The 18047-nt window shown below is 42.3% G+C and overlaps 1 protein-coding gene across 1 annotated transcript in view; it reads left to right on the top strand.

Moving 5' to 3' along the window:
* SUSD6 (sushi domain containing 6) overlaps window positions 1-18047 on the top strand; it is a 32394-nt gene that overhangs the window by 10392 nt on the left and 3955 nt on the right. The window contains exons 3-5 of the mRNA XM_072115479.1: window positions 11980-12177; window positions 12262-12400; window positions 14495-14919. Coding sequence (XP_071971580.1) covers window positions 11980-12177; window positions 12262-12400; window positions 14495-14919 — 762 coding nt within the window. The remainder of the gene's footprint in view (window positions 1-11979; window positions 12178-12261; window positions 12401-14494; window positions 14920-18047) is intronic.

Here is an 18047-nt window from a genome sequence, read left to right as displayed (position 1 = left end):
TGGATTTTGTACACCGGCAGCCTGTTTCCTCTGCTGTGAGTGATGTCTCTACTTATCAATCATAAGCTGCAGCTCACAGCAGAAGGATCTGGGAAGCAGTTTCAGTACAGAGAACTCACAGCATAGCGCAATGCCCCAAGTCCAGCTACAGTACTGGAATACAACTGCATTTTTTCATATGTCTAACAACATACACAAAGGGATGATGACGCAGATCTCTAATACCTTTACCAAACATTGTCTGTAGATTTGTATGATCAAAATTGCTGACGGGTTCCCTTTAAAGGAAATCTACCCTCAAAATCCTTCATGATATACCAGGGACACTTTCTCATAGAGCCAAGCACTGTGACTGTGGTCATCTTCTTATGTTTGTTATCTGTGGCTTCAGTTCTTCTAACATCAACTTTCAAAATTATGCTAAAGAGTCTGAATTAGATACCTTGTAAAATGCAGACGGGTATAGGATACTATCCCACAGCTTGTCTGTCTGACACAGCTGCTGCTGGATACTTGTGCTGCTGTTTATGTGTATCTTGGAGTGAAAAAGTTTTTTTTTTAACCAGGATTACTAACTTATCAAATATGTCTTCTGCTACCTACGCTATGAGGAAGTTGTAAACCTCATACAATAGATAACGTCATTGTCGGCTTTAATCTGACTGCCAACTCTAACCTTTTGGCAGGGTTGACCCTATTAGATGAGCTGTAATTGACAATAAGTTTAGTGTCTGGGGGACGGTGAGGATGTCACCCGACTTGTATCCTGTTTACAAGCGGCAGCGTATTCCCATCACTTTAGTAATGGATTCTGGGAAACAGTCTTGGCATATATATAGAAAGGGCTGAGTAAGGCCAAAAGTGTCCTTTTTCAGTTCAGTATATGTTACTATAACGCATAAAGTGTGTGTGTATATGGGAATGCAAGGGCCATAAGTGACGTATACAGGCCCTGGTTAACCAAGCAGCTTGTCTAATCCATCCTTAAAATTGATTGTAAGTTATATATTATCTCTATATTATAGTCTTAACCCAAATCAGTGTGCTGTACAGCAGGGCCGGCGCCAGCACAGGGCATGCTGGGCAAGCTCCTGGGCCCAGAGCTGCTGTGGGGGCCTACATAAGGCTGTACATAAGGAATCCATGGAGGTGATGGGGCTTTATATCAAATAACCATGGGGGGCTGTTTGGGCTGATAAACTAGGGAACATTTTAGGAAACAGGAGACTGTTTTAGTTTCTGAATTTTTAATGCCGCCACGTAGGTTCACTGCAAAGGGGCCCACTGAGGCTCTGCTGCCCAGGGGCCTACTGAAACCTGGAGTTACCCTGCTGTACAGTATATCCGCACCAAAGGCTTCCTTAATTTCGTGTAGAGGGTTTTGAACTTATTCACACACTAAAGGGGGGACCCCCTGAGTACACCCCTTTTTAGAGGCGTTGAAAAATTTGGTTGCTGTGTCAGAACAAACCTGGAATGGGCCTGGCCTTGGTATTGGGATAATGGGGCTGCCAAGTGATTGGGATGTTATGTTCTATATATAAGATATATTGTGGAGAACACGGAAAATTCTAAAAATTACATAGTATTTCTTAACCTTATATGTTTGTCATTTTTAATGATGCATTTCCTTTAAGTCCAAGTACACCCCTAAACCTCTTTGGTGCTGGTTTCTGCTTTGGTTGGAATCAATTTGGACCTGTTACATGTTACCCCCACCCAGTCTCCATACTGCTGTCAGTCTGTCCTAATAAAACCCTTTCCCCATGTATTCTCCTATATATCCTGTGTAGGTGGTCCAACAACAAATGTTAGCTACATTTGGGGAAGGTTTGGTTATAATTAGAGACTATTAGACACCAGGCTGAGGAGCTGACTACTCATACTAGGTACACACTCTTGTAAGGAGTGTCGGGGATAAGCACGCGGCTGGTAAAACCTGTTGTCCCTTATTTACGTAGCATCAGGTGCTATATTTTCATTGTGTTGTCCTTGAGAAGTAACCTTCAATGTTACTCCCTTTATTATAGTCATAACTTTTTTTTGTGTATTTTAACACTTTCCGCTCCTTTTTTTTTTCCATAATAGACGAGCGATTCATAATGAAGTAGGTTATATATCTACTACTTATAGATGAGAATAGACCTGTAGACCTCGCCTCTCTAGCTTCTGCCTGTCCTATAGGATGTCCATACTCCTGACCCGCAGGCTACTAGAGTTTCCTCCTGATGGACAGTACACATGAGGCACAGTCTACAAAACTGTATTAGAGAATGTGACTGATCCTTATGGTGACCCCGAGGCGATGCAGTGACCCGACCATCTGTCTGCAGAGAACACAAGCGTCTTCTGTATTTGGGGATCAGTCTGCCATTCTGTTCAATTAGCATTTCAATGGGAGTGGGCCAGGGTGAGGGGTTGTAAACCGGGCCAAGGCTTTCATTCTCAATTATCAGGACCCTGCCACACGCCTTTGCAGCTCATCTGGACACTTTATCTTTTTTACCCTGAAAATTGAAGGGCTTTACAACAGATGTTTATTGACCAGGTCGTGCCCTCTGTAGTCTTTGTGCCTAACAATACAAGAAGCAGCTGATGTTATCTATTAACTGCAATAAATACAAATTGTTGATCCGGGAGGAATTTATTGCACTAGGTATGTGGAGGTCCAAATACTGGGACTCCCACCAATAGGAAGGAGTCCTACAAGCTCTGGATAATGATGTTCCCTCCACTCAGTACTGGAATCGCAAAAACAACAGGGTTGCTTCCTTCCAAAAAAAACAGCACCTCTCCTGACCATGGGTAGTGTGTGTATTGCAGCTAAGCTCCATTTATTTTTATATGGCTGAGATGCAATACCAGCACAAACCATGGTCAGGGCTGGTGCTGTGTTTGGGAGAGAGCAGACATGTTTTTCAACCCCGTTAAAGAAGTTCTTATAGACATGTGGTTTAGCGTCTCAAGTCAACCTTTCTTAAAGGGATGAAGGACTGTATGCAAAGGTGTTAATGTAGCCTGGAGCCCCTTAGGCTCATTTGCATACAATCTTTTTCATCCTGGTATTAGATGCCCTTTAAGTCTTTACGTGCCAAACAATTTAGCTTTTATACTCTCCCTGATGTGAGTCCGATGAGGCACATCGGACTCTCTTTAGAAGATCCGATGCCTCCTCTCGCGATGCGGTAAGTGAAGCCACAATAACACCCCGGCTTCACCGCACATGCGCTATACCTACAGTGCTTGCTCAGTGCAGCAGGGGTGTACTACGCCAGCTTCACTTGTTCCATCCCGCATCCGCCAAAGGGATTGAGGGACGAGGTGAGTTTAAATATGTTGTTGTGGTGGTTTTTGGTGATTTGGGACACTAAACCACTGGTCTGTAAGGACCTGTTGGTGGTTTAGTGCCTCAAATCCCCATGACTGGTTCCCTTTATCTTCTCTTGTCATACATTGGCGACTTGCTGCTCCATTCATTGGGGGGGGGGGGGCGTTATCGGGTGCTCACTTCTGGACTGGAGTAAAATGGAGTAAAAGCACTTGTATTGGCTTTATATCCCACTCCCAACTATATATGATTGCTCTGCCTATGTGTCTGAATATGTGCCTATACAGTATACGATCGCTATATATGGCCAGTATGAATCCTAGCTCACCACTTGTGAATGATTGCTATATTATAGTAGAATATAATAAATGTACAAAAGCAGGTCCTGATGACCATTGTCTGCGTTCACAGGGTCCTTGAGAGGTGGGAAACAGAAGTCAGTGCTAGTTTCAAGTATTCCACTTCTCCATATACTATAGTATAGAGAGGCTGCGGCTTTCTTTAACCCAAGGTTTCCAGTGTGACCGATACTGTAATGTAACTTCAGTGGGAAGTTCCAATAGTTCCGGTCTGTCTCGGTATAACGTGGGGGGGGGGGGGGGGGAGATTTATCATCTGTATGTTCAGTCAAACATGTGGCCAGTGATTAAAAAATGGATCCGTATATGAGGAGCAGTAATTAGAGTTTCCAGTAAGTTAAGGCATAAGCCGAAACTATGTAAGACCTAACCTCAAATATGGAGGATGTGGGAGGTGGGTGTCACCCCCTTCACTAAGGATCCCACTCAGTACGGAGGGGCCTCCAGAGCAGATGTTCATTGAGATAAAGCACAACCAGAGCAGATAGTGAAATAGTGCTGCTAAGATGTCAGTCTTGTTTTATTGTTATCAGTCTGTGTACACCCTAACAGGAAACTTCCTGATACATAGATAAACATGTGAACTAAAGACTCTAATATATGGCGCTATTATGGGGCTAGAGGCATCATCTGTGACCAGCGCTGGACACATTAGGTGAATGTTTGGAGAAGAAATCAATTTTAAAACCAGGGGGCGCTGCAACTTGTACAAAGGCAATCTTTATATTTTTGGGTGAATTTTTTTTATTTATTTTTTTTCCCCCTTACATGTTGTACTTCTATTTAACTTCAAAACCCCTCTTAAAAGGGTTATACCCATGAAGACGAGATTCTTAAATACATTTAGGCTAACAAAATAACACATTTTCTAATTTAATAGCAATTATTTCTAAAAATAATAATAATCTTTATATAGCGCCATCAAATTCCATAGCACTTTACCAAAGGTTTAACAAAAATACAACATTTTACGGATAGAACCAGGGACAACAATCAAAATTGTATACACCGGGACTGATAGAGACAGGTTGGAATTAGGATTGTAAATCTTCTGACTATGGTGGGATTCTTCTCATGAATAGCTTCTCATGTCTGTACACTGCTGTGCTCTCTGCCTCCTCCCCCCCCCTGCATTACAAGGCCAGCTCAGACACAGGCACTTCCTGCCAGCAAGCACCCGTGTGCAGAGACTTACTCAAGATAAGGCCTTTATCAATGGCAAGGGGAGGCATATAGCAGAGCTGACTCCGTGTTGTAGGTGAGTTAGCAGAGCTGAGTGTGTCATTGTGTGTTATATCCATCTTATGGATCTCATCACCTCTCATCTATCTTTTTCTGTGTTTCGGATACTAGTAGAGTATTCAGAAGCTAAATGACAGTGTAGATAAACCCTGTACCCTGTTAATCTAAGCACATTGTCAGAACACAGCATCCCATAGCACAGATGAATCATGAAGGGTCTATTAGAGAGTCCCCGCTCACACTCTGGAATCTTACACTAGCCATCAATGAGTGATAGGAGCTAAAATTGTAATAAAACGGAGTAAAATAAGGGGGTTCAAATGATTTTTTTTTGTGTGTAAACATCACTAGGGAATACAATTAGAGAAATTTTATTTCATGGGCAAACCCCTCTTAAGGCGATCTTTGAGACCCTACTTTTATTAGTTTGACATTTCCTTTTAATATGCCTATAAAAAGTCTCTTATTGGTGCACACCTTTTTTGGAGCGTTCGGTCCTCCCGTTGGAAGAACGTTTTGAGCTGCCTAAACTGGATGATTACATTTGAGCAATAGCTTGAAGTTATCTGCCTTGCAAATGTAGACAAGAGGTACAATACAGGCAGTCCCTGGGTTACATACATGATAGGTTCTGTAGGTTTGTTGAATTTGTATGTAAGTCGGAACTGTATATTTTATAATTGTAAGAACAGCCAGAATTTTTTTGGTCTCTGTGACAATTGGATTTTAAAAATGTTGGATTGTCATAAGAATCAGGATTACCAATAAAACTAATTACAGACACCTGTGATAACTGTTAAAGCTGATCATTGTAGCCTTGGGCTAAAGTACAGTAAATTACCGACATCCAGAGGTCCGTTTGTAACTAGGGTTCGTCTGTGAGTTGGGTGTTCTTAAGTAGGGGACCGCCTGTATATGAGTATAAGGGAAAGTTTTGACCCAGTCTATTGCCTATTTCTGGGTGTATTTGTTTTCTTTAACATTGCATCTATGTCTGGTGCTGTATGTAGCTTGTTCCCTGTGTAACCAGTTACATGCCCCCATGGGCGCACTGAATAAGTACACAACTTGGACTTTCTTTTAGAAATATGCAGTTCTTTCCTCTCTAGGAAAGTCCCGTCTAATCCTTCATCATCCTTCATTACTCAGAGGTCTTTTATTGTGCAACTCTAACATAGAAGCTGAGACTGAACCTGTAATACGATGAAAAAAATAAATTGTATTTGGGCTTTGCTGGAGGTTGTTAGAGTTGGGTATATGCCATTTATGGGGCTGACCGATATGCCTTTCTTTTACTATATCACATAAGAGAAAATCTGAATCGGGGACAAAAGGTTGTGGGCATAAACTTATAAGATGGAGCAGATTTATATTTTATAACAGAAAAATGTTCATTTTTCTACATATCAGGGTGTTTGACTTCTCACTATTAAGTGACGATAAACTCTAGTCAATCCATCATGTAAAAGGAGATGGTACTTCAGGTTACTGAAGGATCAGATTACATGCTCTTCATAGATGCGTATGGGAGAACTGTGATTCAGATACATATGGAGACCCTGATAAAATTATATCCACAATTGCAGCAGTCACAGCCGGGCTGCTCAGTACTGCTGTATTATGTTCTCCATGTTGCTTCAGATTTAAGGAAACCGGATTACCTGCTATCCCTATTTATAATAAACACCATAGTAACTATCCTCTTTCTCCCTACATGGAACGGTGGCTGAGTGGGTAGCACTTCTGCCTTGCAGCGCTGGGGTCCTCGGTTCAAATCCCACCCAGGTCAACATCTGCAAGGAGTTTGTATGTTCTCTCCGTGTTTGCGTGGGTTTCCTCCGGGTCCTACGGTTTGCTCCCACATTCTAAAAACATACTGTTAGGTTGTTTAGATTGTGAGCCCCATGGGGACAGGGACTGATTTGACATGCTTTGTGCAGCGCTGTGTAATCTGTGTGCTCTATATAAATAAAGAATTATTATAGTGAATGTAAGAGGGGCGAAAAGTGCTGTATGGTACCTCTCCCATCTTATCTCCCTGGGACCTCTGCATTTAGAGATGAGATGGAAGCCCCATACCATGGTTGGCCGACACATCTTTGGTCGGGTTTAGGTATTATAGATTATGTTGTATAAAATGAATGCATTCTATAGAATACATATATGTATATATGTGTATAATTATATATATATATATATATATATATATATATATGTGTGTTTCATACTTTAGAGACCATCTGTTATATTAAGAAGCTGGGAAGTCCTGCCCCCCCCCCCCCCCCTGTGTTTTGTGCAATATATCATCTCAGATCTGTCACCCCCTTCTTATGTGGTTTGTGTCTTATGACCTAACCTCAGTTCTCCATCTGCAGATACAGAATGACTGTTTCCGTGGGCTGACAACATCTACCAATCTGATCTAGCATGTAGAACAGAAGTAAACCTGTTTCCTATATGACCTAATTCTAGTTATCAGAAAATCGTTGTATACATGAGAGTTGTAAAAACTTCTCGTCCTGTCAGCCCACTTCTCCATATAGGTGCCAAGTACAGAGGGTGTTGGTGGGGGTGTATTGGTTGACCTCTTTCCACTGAAGTTAAAGGGGGTTTCCAGTCTATGGCTTGAATATCTGATATATTACCTGACATCTGTACAGAAAGAGGTCGGTTCGGTCCATAAGGCTTCATCGATGTTTATCATTTTTGATGTTAATTTCATTTTCCTATAACGAAATTAGGAACAATAAGAAGAACTCTAAATACAGCCTAAAGATGGAAAAGACACAAAGCAATGACAATACAGCATAGAAGAGCGAAGTACACGTCCTGCCATGTGATGGAGACATAATGTTCTGTGTGTAGCATCAGATGAGATCTCCTCCATTGTATCTTACAGACCTGATCTCCCAGATGTACAGAAAACCTCACGGCCTTTACAATTGCAGTTGTGAAAGTTTCTCGCCCACACACACAGAAATCTGCTGTTATGTAAAATACAAAGCCCTGGTAGCTATCCAATGGGTGACATAACTGCATATTCCTTGTGAAGCTCCATGTGTCGTAGTGTGACGCAGACGTGTATCCATTAGCTAATGATGGAGAATGGCCCTTCTGTTGAGCGCAGATGAGGCATTGTGTGTGTGCAGGTCAGAATAGGTTGTCTCTCCCTAAATTTACTGATGTTACTTGCACATTGGAGATGGTGACAGATGGAGAATAGTTTTTATGGACCTCAGATAGGTGAGAATCACTTAAAGGGGTTTTCCACTGTCGGCAAATAATTGATATTGTTTGTGCAATGAGAAGGTATAAAATTTTCTAATTTACTTTCTGTATCGCTTCCTTCTGGTTTTCTAGATCTCGGCTTTCTGTTCTTCTATAGGAAGCTTCATTGTTTACGTTGTGTAGATGTCACACAGCTGGTTATATCCCTGGTCATGTGATGTCACAGAGCTGTACAGCTGGTTAAATTCCTGGTCACGTGATGTCACACAGGTGCACGGCTGGTTATATCCATGGTCATGTGATGTGACACAGGTACGCGGCTGGTTATATCCACGGTCATGTGATGACACACAGGTGCGCGGCTGGTTATAGATCCCTGGTCATGTGATGTCACACAGGTGCGCGGCTCGTTATATCCCTGGTCATGTGATGTCGCACAGGTGCACGGCTCCTTATATCCCTGGTCATGTGATGTCACACAGGTGCGCGGCTCGTTATATCCCTGGTCATGTGATGTCGCACAGGTGCATGGCTCGTTATATCCCTGGTCATGTGATGTCACACAGCTCCAATTAATATATAACGTACTGTGCACCTCTGTTATAAAGAGCCGTGCACCTGTGTGACATCACATGACAAGGGTCCGGTGTTTATCCACAGGAAGTAAACAATGAAGCTTCCTACAGAATGGCCACAAGCAGAGATCTAGAAAACATTGAGGATGTGATACAAAAACTACACTTTTTAGAACACTTTTTGGTACAAAAATAAGTGGACAACTCCTTTAAGGTCTGTTCACACGTTATTTTGGTCACTTTTCCAGGAAATAAATTTATAGTTATAGGGTTTGAAATTTACATATAGATGGATTTTGGAGCTCACCAAATCTTTTGTTTTGGTACAAATCTTATCCACATGCTGCAGAACTGTGACCTGCATTTTATAGCTAATCAGACACTTTGCAAATGCTAACAAATCTGATCTTTGTGTACTGAGACCCAAAAAACTATAACGGGATCCACCTGTCTTATGTATTTCTCATTGTAGATGAGTTATTAACGCTGATGTAAACATGGCCTACTTATTCCTTTACATTATTTTGCAACTGGGAGTCCAGTGGGCGGTCCTAATCTGTGACTGATGGCCTTCCCTTTATCATTATGATAGCTGTCAATCACTGGGGGGATTAGACCTCATTAGATAATGTGTCCCATTATGTAGCATATAAAAGTTTATCCGTATTATTACCGTATTATTCTTTAGGTGTAATATTTCTCAATCCAAGTTTGTGATCCTGGAATTACATGTTGTTATAGAGACGGGAATGTTTACAACTCCCAAAAATAGGTGACAGATATACATTTAATATTTTCTACAACTATAGAAGCCACTACAATAATAATTTCCTGTAAAAAAAGAGAAGTTAAGAGAAGAATTTCTGAAGAAATGTAGAACACATGAAGTTCCGCATACACTACATATGTTACATTGCTGAACTTCTGTGTTGGACAATTACTCGTAACTTGTGTCTTTTTTTGTTTTGTTTGTTGTATAGTTGTAGAAAATGTGGAGTGTTTATCTGTCTTCTATTTTTTTGAGGCTGTAAATCGATATTCGTCCAATGTTGAAGAACCTGCTGCGCTCCCTTCCCACCAGGATTCCGTGGGGTCCTTCAGAAATCACTTTGTAGAGACGTCTATGGTTCTTGGTGGCAGCACATGCTGTCTCTTTTCTCTTGTGCCGCCTGTGGTTAGCTCTCCTCTCCCTCCCTCAGACGCTTTCCTGCTGTTATTGATGTTCTGCCTCAGCTGCCGGGACCACATAAATGTCCTCCTCAGAAGGCCACAGTCTGTGCAGCCTCTAGTAGACCTCACCAAGTGTTCTCAGCTGTTCCAGCCACGCGGAGAGCTCACACTAAATATGGAGTCCTCAGGGAACAGACCATCTGCTCTATGACACATGACAGATCTGCAGTCATCCTGTCTTGACTTGTTCATGGCTTGGTTTTTCATTGCAGTCCTCCATAGGTCTTTCTGCAAAAGCTCCGTGCCTTGGTTTACTTTATGTTACATAGATTTATAGAATATTGTTTGTACTAGGAGCATTTGTTGGCTGTCATTTATGTCTAGCACTGGTATATAAAATATACAGCTTCCTTCTTCACAACTGGGAACCCTTGGCCCATCTTGGGGAGGCTGCTGCTTGGCAATGTTTGCCATATGTCCATTATAAAATAGTTATATTACCAAGACACTTATAATAAATACAGATCAACGCTGCCCAAAAAAAGCTCTTAGGCTATATTCACACTGCCGTTGCCCACCTGTACCGTACCGTAGCGGGCAACGGCAGTGTACGGGGAGAGGAGGAGGAGGAGGAGGAGGAGGTGAGCGCAGCTCACCCCGCCCCTCTCCATAGGAATTAATGGCGCACGGCGCCGTATTACGGGAAAAGATAGGACAGGTCCTATCTTTTTCCCGGGTACGGTGCCGCCTAAGGCTACATTCACACTAACGTATGGAGGACGTATATACGGCCGACGTATATACGGCCGATATACGTCCCCCATAGGCAGCAATGGGCGCACAGCACCCTACGGGCGGCACCGTACCGCTCCATACCCGGGAAAAAGATAGGACCTGTCCTATCTTTTCCCGTAATACGCCGCCATTAATTCCTATGGAGAGGTACGGTACGGTACGGGCGGGCAACGGCAGTGTGAATATAGCCTAAGTACCAGCAGTCCCTGGGTTATGTACATGATGGGTTCTTTAGGTTTGTTCTTAAGTTGAACTTCTGTAGGAACTATATATTTTATAATTCTAAATCCAGAAAAAAAAAATGTCTGTGACAATTTTGTACTGTCATGGGAACAAGGAATATCAATAAAGTTTTATTACACGTTACAGCTGATCTCTGTATTAAAGTAAAGCATCCAGAGAGCTTCACCAGAGGGCAGAGAGGTCCGTCTGTAAGTCGGGTGTCCTTTTAAAACGGTTTCCCCACAAAACAAGTTAGGCCCTTTCCACAGGATACGGCTTAACTTGCTTATTGGCGTGGTTCAGTGATGAGACCCTCACAGATTACGAGAACAGGGGGTCCGTTGTATCCCCGTTGTAGCCTTCGTTGAGATGAGCAGAGCAGCCGGCTCTGCATGACCACGATGCCCCATTCATCTCTTTGGAGCTGAGGGAGTTTGTTGGAATCTGATCATCAGAGACCCCCACCGATCAGCAAGTAAGGTCCTATCCTGTGTTTTGTGGTGAAAACCCCTTTAAGTCGGGGACCACTTGTACTCATGCATTTTGGGCTCCTGTTTTTGTGGTCGTAAAAACGCATCGGGCACCACAAAAGATGGGGCAGGTCCAGTATTTGCAAGTGAAGTCACTTCCTATGGACATTGGCAATGGCAATCGCCCACCGATGTCAGACATGTCAACAAATACAGACATTCATCTGCATGAGGCGTATCTGGTGGTTGAAAGGTGTGTTAAAACACAATGGGGATTTGTGTTAACACCTAAATTGTTGTGATGGGGGAGGACCACCATGTGTTTTGAATTGTTTACTTGAAGTAACGTGGTGCTCATTCCCGATCACGAGAGTGTAGGTGTAAACACATACCTTATCGGGCCAATCTCCTCCCTACTGCTTTTCAATTCCATAACTTGATGTGTGAACGTGGTCCAAATGTAATGTAAGTTGCTCGTGGTGAAGCTTGGAACCAGCCATACATTTATTTTACAATGTATATAGGAAAATGTTATGCTTACCTATGTATCGTGCCGACTCTTATGTGTTATTTTCTATTTTTATCTATAGTATGCCCTCCTCCTCCAGAACCACAAGATGGTGGATTTATATGTCACCCCCCGCACTGTGAGAAGCCCTTCACCTCCGGTAGTGTGATCGAGTACTTCTGTGCAGAGGGATATATGTTGAAAGGAGACTATAAGTTTCTAACATGCAAAAATGGTGAATGGAGCCCACCTATGGGAGTAAGCTGCAGACTTAGCCAAGGTGAGCCCTCTGCTGGGCCAATGCTTATGGATTGTTTGATGTTTTACGCTGTATTTTTCTAATTTTTCTCAATTTATATTTTAGAAACCAACAGAAATACCAGCCTGGGGGTCCCCACGCTTTCAATCGTTGCCTCTACTGCTAGCTCAGTGGCCTTGATATTGCTCCTTATTGTCTTATTTGTTCTACTACAGCCCAAAATCAAGTCCTTTCACCACAGCAGGTAGGTGAATGTCGCCCCGTGTGCGCGTGTAGTGCGATTTCTCCGGAAACTAATCTGCTGCCAAAGAATAGTAAAAGCTTGTAACTCTTCGCCTGGATGACTAATGGTTTCTGTAAAACCAGAAAAACCAATTTTATTAATTGCTGTAATTTGGAGGAAAACTACTTTCAATATAAAGTCTATTTTCTTTGTAAGTTTCACTTGTTTTACAGACCTGGCGAAAAGCGTATAGGCTGAAAAGGAATTTAAAGAAAACCTGACATTTAAATGAATCCACCCAAAATAAATCATTCATAAAAGAAGCATTGCCCTTATCCCTAAATGGCTCCTTTCCATGGCTGCTATGTTAAAAAAAAATAATTACTTAGTTGCATTACTTATATGCAACTCACCTGATGTGAGTCCAGTGACGCAGAGTCCTGCATGTCATGTGATCAGGGTGATGTCATCTAAAGTCCTGTTACTTTTGCAAAATCTACCCCATGTTTGTATCTGCAAGTAACTTTATCTTATTTTGAGTGGTATGAGAGGGGTGGGGGGTGTCCTATTTGGCCAGCCTCTCCCAATGTGACATCATCTAAGGTAAAGTTACATTTGCAACATCTACCCAATGTATGAATCTGATCACATGGAATCACAGCAGCCTCCATGGACTTCTACTCCTCCACATACTTCATGGAGGCTGCTGTGATTCCATGTGATCAGATTCATACATTGGGTAGATGTTGCAAATGTAACTTTACCTTAGATGATGTCACCCTGGTCACATGACATGCTAAGAATAGGCATGGCAAATGGGGAGGGGCAAGCAGAGTAGGACACCCCCCCCCTTTGATACCAGTCAATATAACAAAGTTGATTTCAGGGAAGATGTCAGGGAAACTATTTTTACCTAAAAAAAAAAGGGGGGCTGTCCTTTAGTTAATAGGGTTCTATAGGACCCTATAGTTCTTTTATTTTAATGTTTTTTGTGTTAATCTTTTAGTTTTTATCCACGGCCTCCCCTTCTAATTATGCTGATGAGCAAGAGGGGCTCTAAAGGGTGTTACCAGAGCCCCTCTGTGCTGCACATTCACATGCTTCTGTGAGCCCTTCTGGCTCATTAGCATAATGTTAAAAGTTGATTTTAGAAAGAAGGAGGCCATGGATAACAAATATAAGGTGATTACAACAGTCACAAAGCCTGGGTCTATGAGTAATTGAGTGTATTTTTTTTTTTTTTGAAGTAACTTACCAGAACCTAAAAATGGTGCAATAGTTATTGCCTCAGATTTCATACAACCTTATAATTTACATTCAGTCATCTGTCTGGCTTATTTTTAAGACTATCTTTGCTTTTACAACAACATTTTTTTTTATTTCTTACCGCCCTGACTTAAAAAATGTAGGAGAAAATGACTGCCGTCAGTTTTTGTTAAACATTTTCTGCAGTTTTGTTTATTCAGCTCTTGTGCTGCCTCCATGATAAGACCACAAAGTAAACTTTCACTCTTATTTTTATCTGTAAGCTTCGCCAAGAATCGGTGGGACGTTCACTGCAGCCTCTGACAACACCGGGTGTGTTTGTTGTCTGTCACCTTAGAAACTATAAACTAAACAATAGGAGATGTTACCAAATCCGATTTTATTGTAGGTGCATTGGCACATAACTGGTTGCAAAATACAATAAAAACCCTTTAGGCTTTTTTTTTTTTTTTTTTTTTATAACGGAAATCTACATTCAAAATCCATCTTGATAAACCAGAGACATTTAATCATAGATCCAGGCGCCGTGACTATGGTAACCTTCTTGCATCTGTTATTCATGGCCTCCTTCCTTCTAAAATTAACTATGCTAATGGACCTGGCTGTTTGCAGAGCCCCTCAGTCCTGTAGCTTCACAGGCTGTTACAATGGGCGGAGTAGGTCTCCCCTCCCCTCCATTTCCTCCTCCTCCTGCTGCTGCTAGATTACACAGGCAGAGGGAGGAGGGGAGACCTGTTCTACTCATTGTAACAGCCTATGAGTCTGCAGCACTGAGGGGCTCTGGTTACACATGTTGATTTTTTTTTGTTTAACAGAAAAATATTAATGGCTGAATGTCTTGTCTTACAGACGTGAAGCGTGTGTGCCTGGGGAACAAGTATCAATCATGGTTGATGGTGTACAAGTTGCCCTTCCTTCTTATGAAGAAGCAGTATACGGCAGTGCTGGAAACTGTATCCCTTCCGCCAGCTCTCGTGTCCAGATAGTGTTATCCGAAGGCGCAGGAGAAGAGCAGGATATACAGCAGGAGGTGTCTCGCTCTGACACCAGGGGACAGTCTATGGGTGCTAGTCATGTCACAGGCCAATCCTTGGCAAATACTTCACAATACTCAGCAGGCAGCGCCCAGCGCTCAGAGACTGTGCTGGTCCACCAGGCGTCCTCACAGTGGGCCTCGGGGGCAGAGAGCAGGACATTAGGACGCGAAGCGGCGGGATCAGAAGGCAGCGATGTGCAGAGTCTCCTGTCGCTTTCCTCTGAAGAGTACACAGATGGTGAGTAGTTGTGGTGAGAGATCATGGGGCAATTAGTCTGTAGTCGTACCCCTTATACCTGTACAATGATCTGCGTCTGTATGAAGCATCAGAGCCTCTACATTACTGATACATCTGGGAGTTTGCTATAGTAGCGCCCCAGACTTCCCATTGCTTAAAGGGAACCTGTCACCAGGAGACCCATTTTTAGCACTCCCCCAGTCCCCACAGAGCATAGTACATACACTGCCAAAGTGTTTTTGTATAAAAAAATTGGTTTTACAAGATATGTTATATTGTACCTTTGATTAGCATCTGCTGTGTGACTAGGCAGTTGCCAATTGGGAGGGGCTGGAAAGGAGCAGCCCCCCCTTGGGAAACATGTGACCTTTTCAAATATATGAATAACTCCCCTCACACGGGATTGGCTGTAGAGGAGCAGGGGGCGTCGCTAAGCCCAGTGGGTGTTTTCATATATTTGAAAAGGTCACATGGAGAAGCTGTTCCCCAAGGGTGGGGGGGAAACTTCTCCTTTCCAGCCCCTCCTAAAAGGCAACTGCCTAGTCACACAGCAGATGCTAATCAAAGGTACAATATAACATAGCTTTTTTTCTGTAAAACCAATTTTTAATACAAAAAACACTTTGGCAGTGTATGTACTATGCTCTGTGGGGACTGGGGGAGTGCTAAATATGGGTCTCCTGGCGACAGGTTCCCTTTAAACTTTTCTCATTTTATGTCATCCCATTTTACTTTTAAAAAACCTAACTTCTCACAACCCAAATGATGATCCTAAAGCATAACGTTACTACCAGAATAATTTTCATTGCCACCAATAAAATCATGTAGAACCTGTCATACTCCTTGTATGTCCGATCTTTCCTTTGTTCCTTCTTATGAAGTATAAGGAGCCAAGGAATAAAGTGTCATCCATATCTACCTTCATTATCTGTGTGATAACCCCATGCCAAAATAGATTTACCAATTTTATAGGTTTTTGCGGAGGAATAGCCACTGAGTTGCAATAAAATCTGTATCTTTAGGCAGAGTCCAAAGACCGGATAATGGCACCATATAATGATAGTGAGAGCAGCTTATAGGTGATTCTCATTTCATCAAATTCATGTTATAGTATGATGGAAAATTATACATTTTTTCCAATATACTTTATGTATCAATTCCTCACAGTTCTCTAGATCTCTGCTTGCTTTCATTCTATAGAAAGCTTCTATGTTTGCTTCCAGTGGACAGAAATCTGACCATGGTCACACAGGTGCACGGCTCGTTATATCACACGGCTCTGATTACTCTCTACGAGCCATGCACCTGTGTGACCATGGTCAGATTTCTGTCCACTGGAAGCAAACATAGAAGCTTTCTATAGAATGACAGCAAGCAGAGATCTAGAGAACTATGAGGAATGTATACAGAAAGTATAGCTGAAACTTTTCATTGTACAAACAATAATAAGTTTTTTTTTTTTGTTTTTTTGTTTTTTTTTTTTGCTCAAATGGGAAGACCCCTTTTAACATAGATATGGTTCCTCCCCTGTTAATGCTTCACGGAGGAAAGCACATCTAGCTTCAGATGTAACAGAGCTGTCTGCTATCTGCCCTCCATGCTCTGCAGTGATAGCATGGCACTCCTTATAAAGAGGGGAAGGACTGTGCTGAGGGTCACTTGTATAGCTCTATAGTTGTGATTGTGTGATAATAATTGTCCAGATTTCCAATGATCTGAACAAAAGAGTAAACTTTTATTGTAATGCTACCACTTCAGTGAGAGCTGCTGTATCACTGATGACCACGTTATAACGGTGCCTGCTTCCATATACAAAGGATAGAAGAAATCCATTTGAATGCAGTGACCAGTAGGGGGAGCACATTGTATACCGTGATACTGGAAACAAAACAAATAGATTAAACGCCAATTATATGGTTTTAAAAATACACCGTTCTTTATTGGATATGCTTTATAAGTTATTCCAATGTAAAAATACTAGAAACATTGGGATACTTGGTAGTGTGCAAATATATCATAAACACATATGCAGTAATATAGTGAGGGACTCTGCTTACCATATTCTGTTGCACTTCCCTCAAAAGGATAAGTACCTTATATACTCGAGTATAAGCCTAGTTTTTCAACACAAAATTTGTGCTCAAAAACCCTAACTCGGCTTATACTCGAATCAACTAAAAAAATAAAGTCAAAACTCACCTCTCTGACATCACCTGTAGGTCCTCTTCTGTCTGAGACAGAAGAGGACCTATGGGGGACGTCGGAAAGATGAGTACAGTGTTATTTTTTTTCCTACTACAGGGGCTGGGCAGGCTGTATGCTACAGGGGCTGGGCAGGCTGTATGCTACAGGGGCTGGGCAGGCTGTATGCTACAGGGGCTGGGCGACTATATACTGGGAGGCCGTAACCAATGCATTTCCCACCCTCGGCTTATACTCGAGTCAATAGGTTTTCCCAGTTTTTCTGTTGAAATTAAGGGTTTTGGCTTATACTCGGGTCGGCTTATACTCGAGTATATACGGTATATACCCGAGATAGAAGTGAGGAAATCGGTAAGAGCACAGCCCAGCACCCTCCTTTACACCCTTGACCAAGGTCAGGCGACCGAAACTGGTTTTGGGGAGTGTGCTGGGCTATGCTCCCCATTTATAGGTATACATTTGGGTTGTATTCACACGAATGTATGAGGGACATATTTTGTGGCTGGATATATGTCCCCCCCCTAGGCGTTTATGGTGCCCGAGCTTGGAACGATGAGCACAAGTGCGGCATTGTTTTCTATGGAGAGGGCAGGAGTGAGCAGCGCTCTTCAGCTTGCCTGCCGTGTTGCTGGGCGGGCGTACTTTAGTGTGAATGCACCCTTATGCTTATCTGTTCACGTCCTATACTATTGCCCTTGCACTTTATTTCTAGGCTTCCCTCAGAGCTCCTCACTTATGTATAACTTTTAATACATATCCAATAAAATATTGTTATTTTACTCATCATTGGTGTATACTCCCTGAATTGATTGCAGATTATAGTGAATTACTAGTAACTGGGTGTAGAGGGATATGAATGGGGCGGTGCTGACGCGGGGCATTCCTGCGCTGTAGCCTGTGAAGGTTCATAACTGTACGTTTGCATG

The sequence above is a fragment of the Engystomops pustulosus genome, chromosome 7, assembly GCF_040894005.1.
Source record: "Engystomops pustulosus chromosome 7, aEngPut4.maternal, whole genome shotgun sequence".
Classification (NCBI taxonomy): domain Eukaryota; kingdom Metazoa; phylum Chordata; class Amphibia; order Anura; family Leptodactylidae; genus Engystomops; species Engystomops pustulosus.
This window is presented reverse-complemented; position numbering and strand designations above follow the sequence as displayed.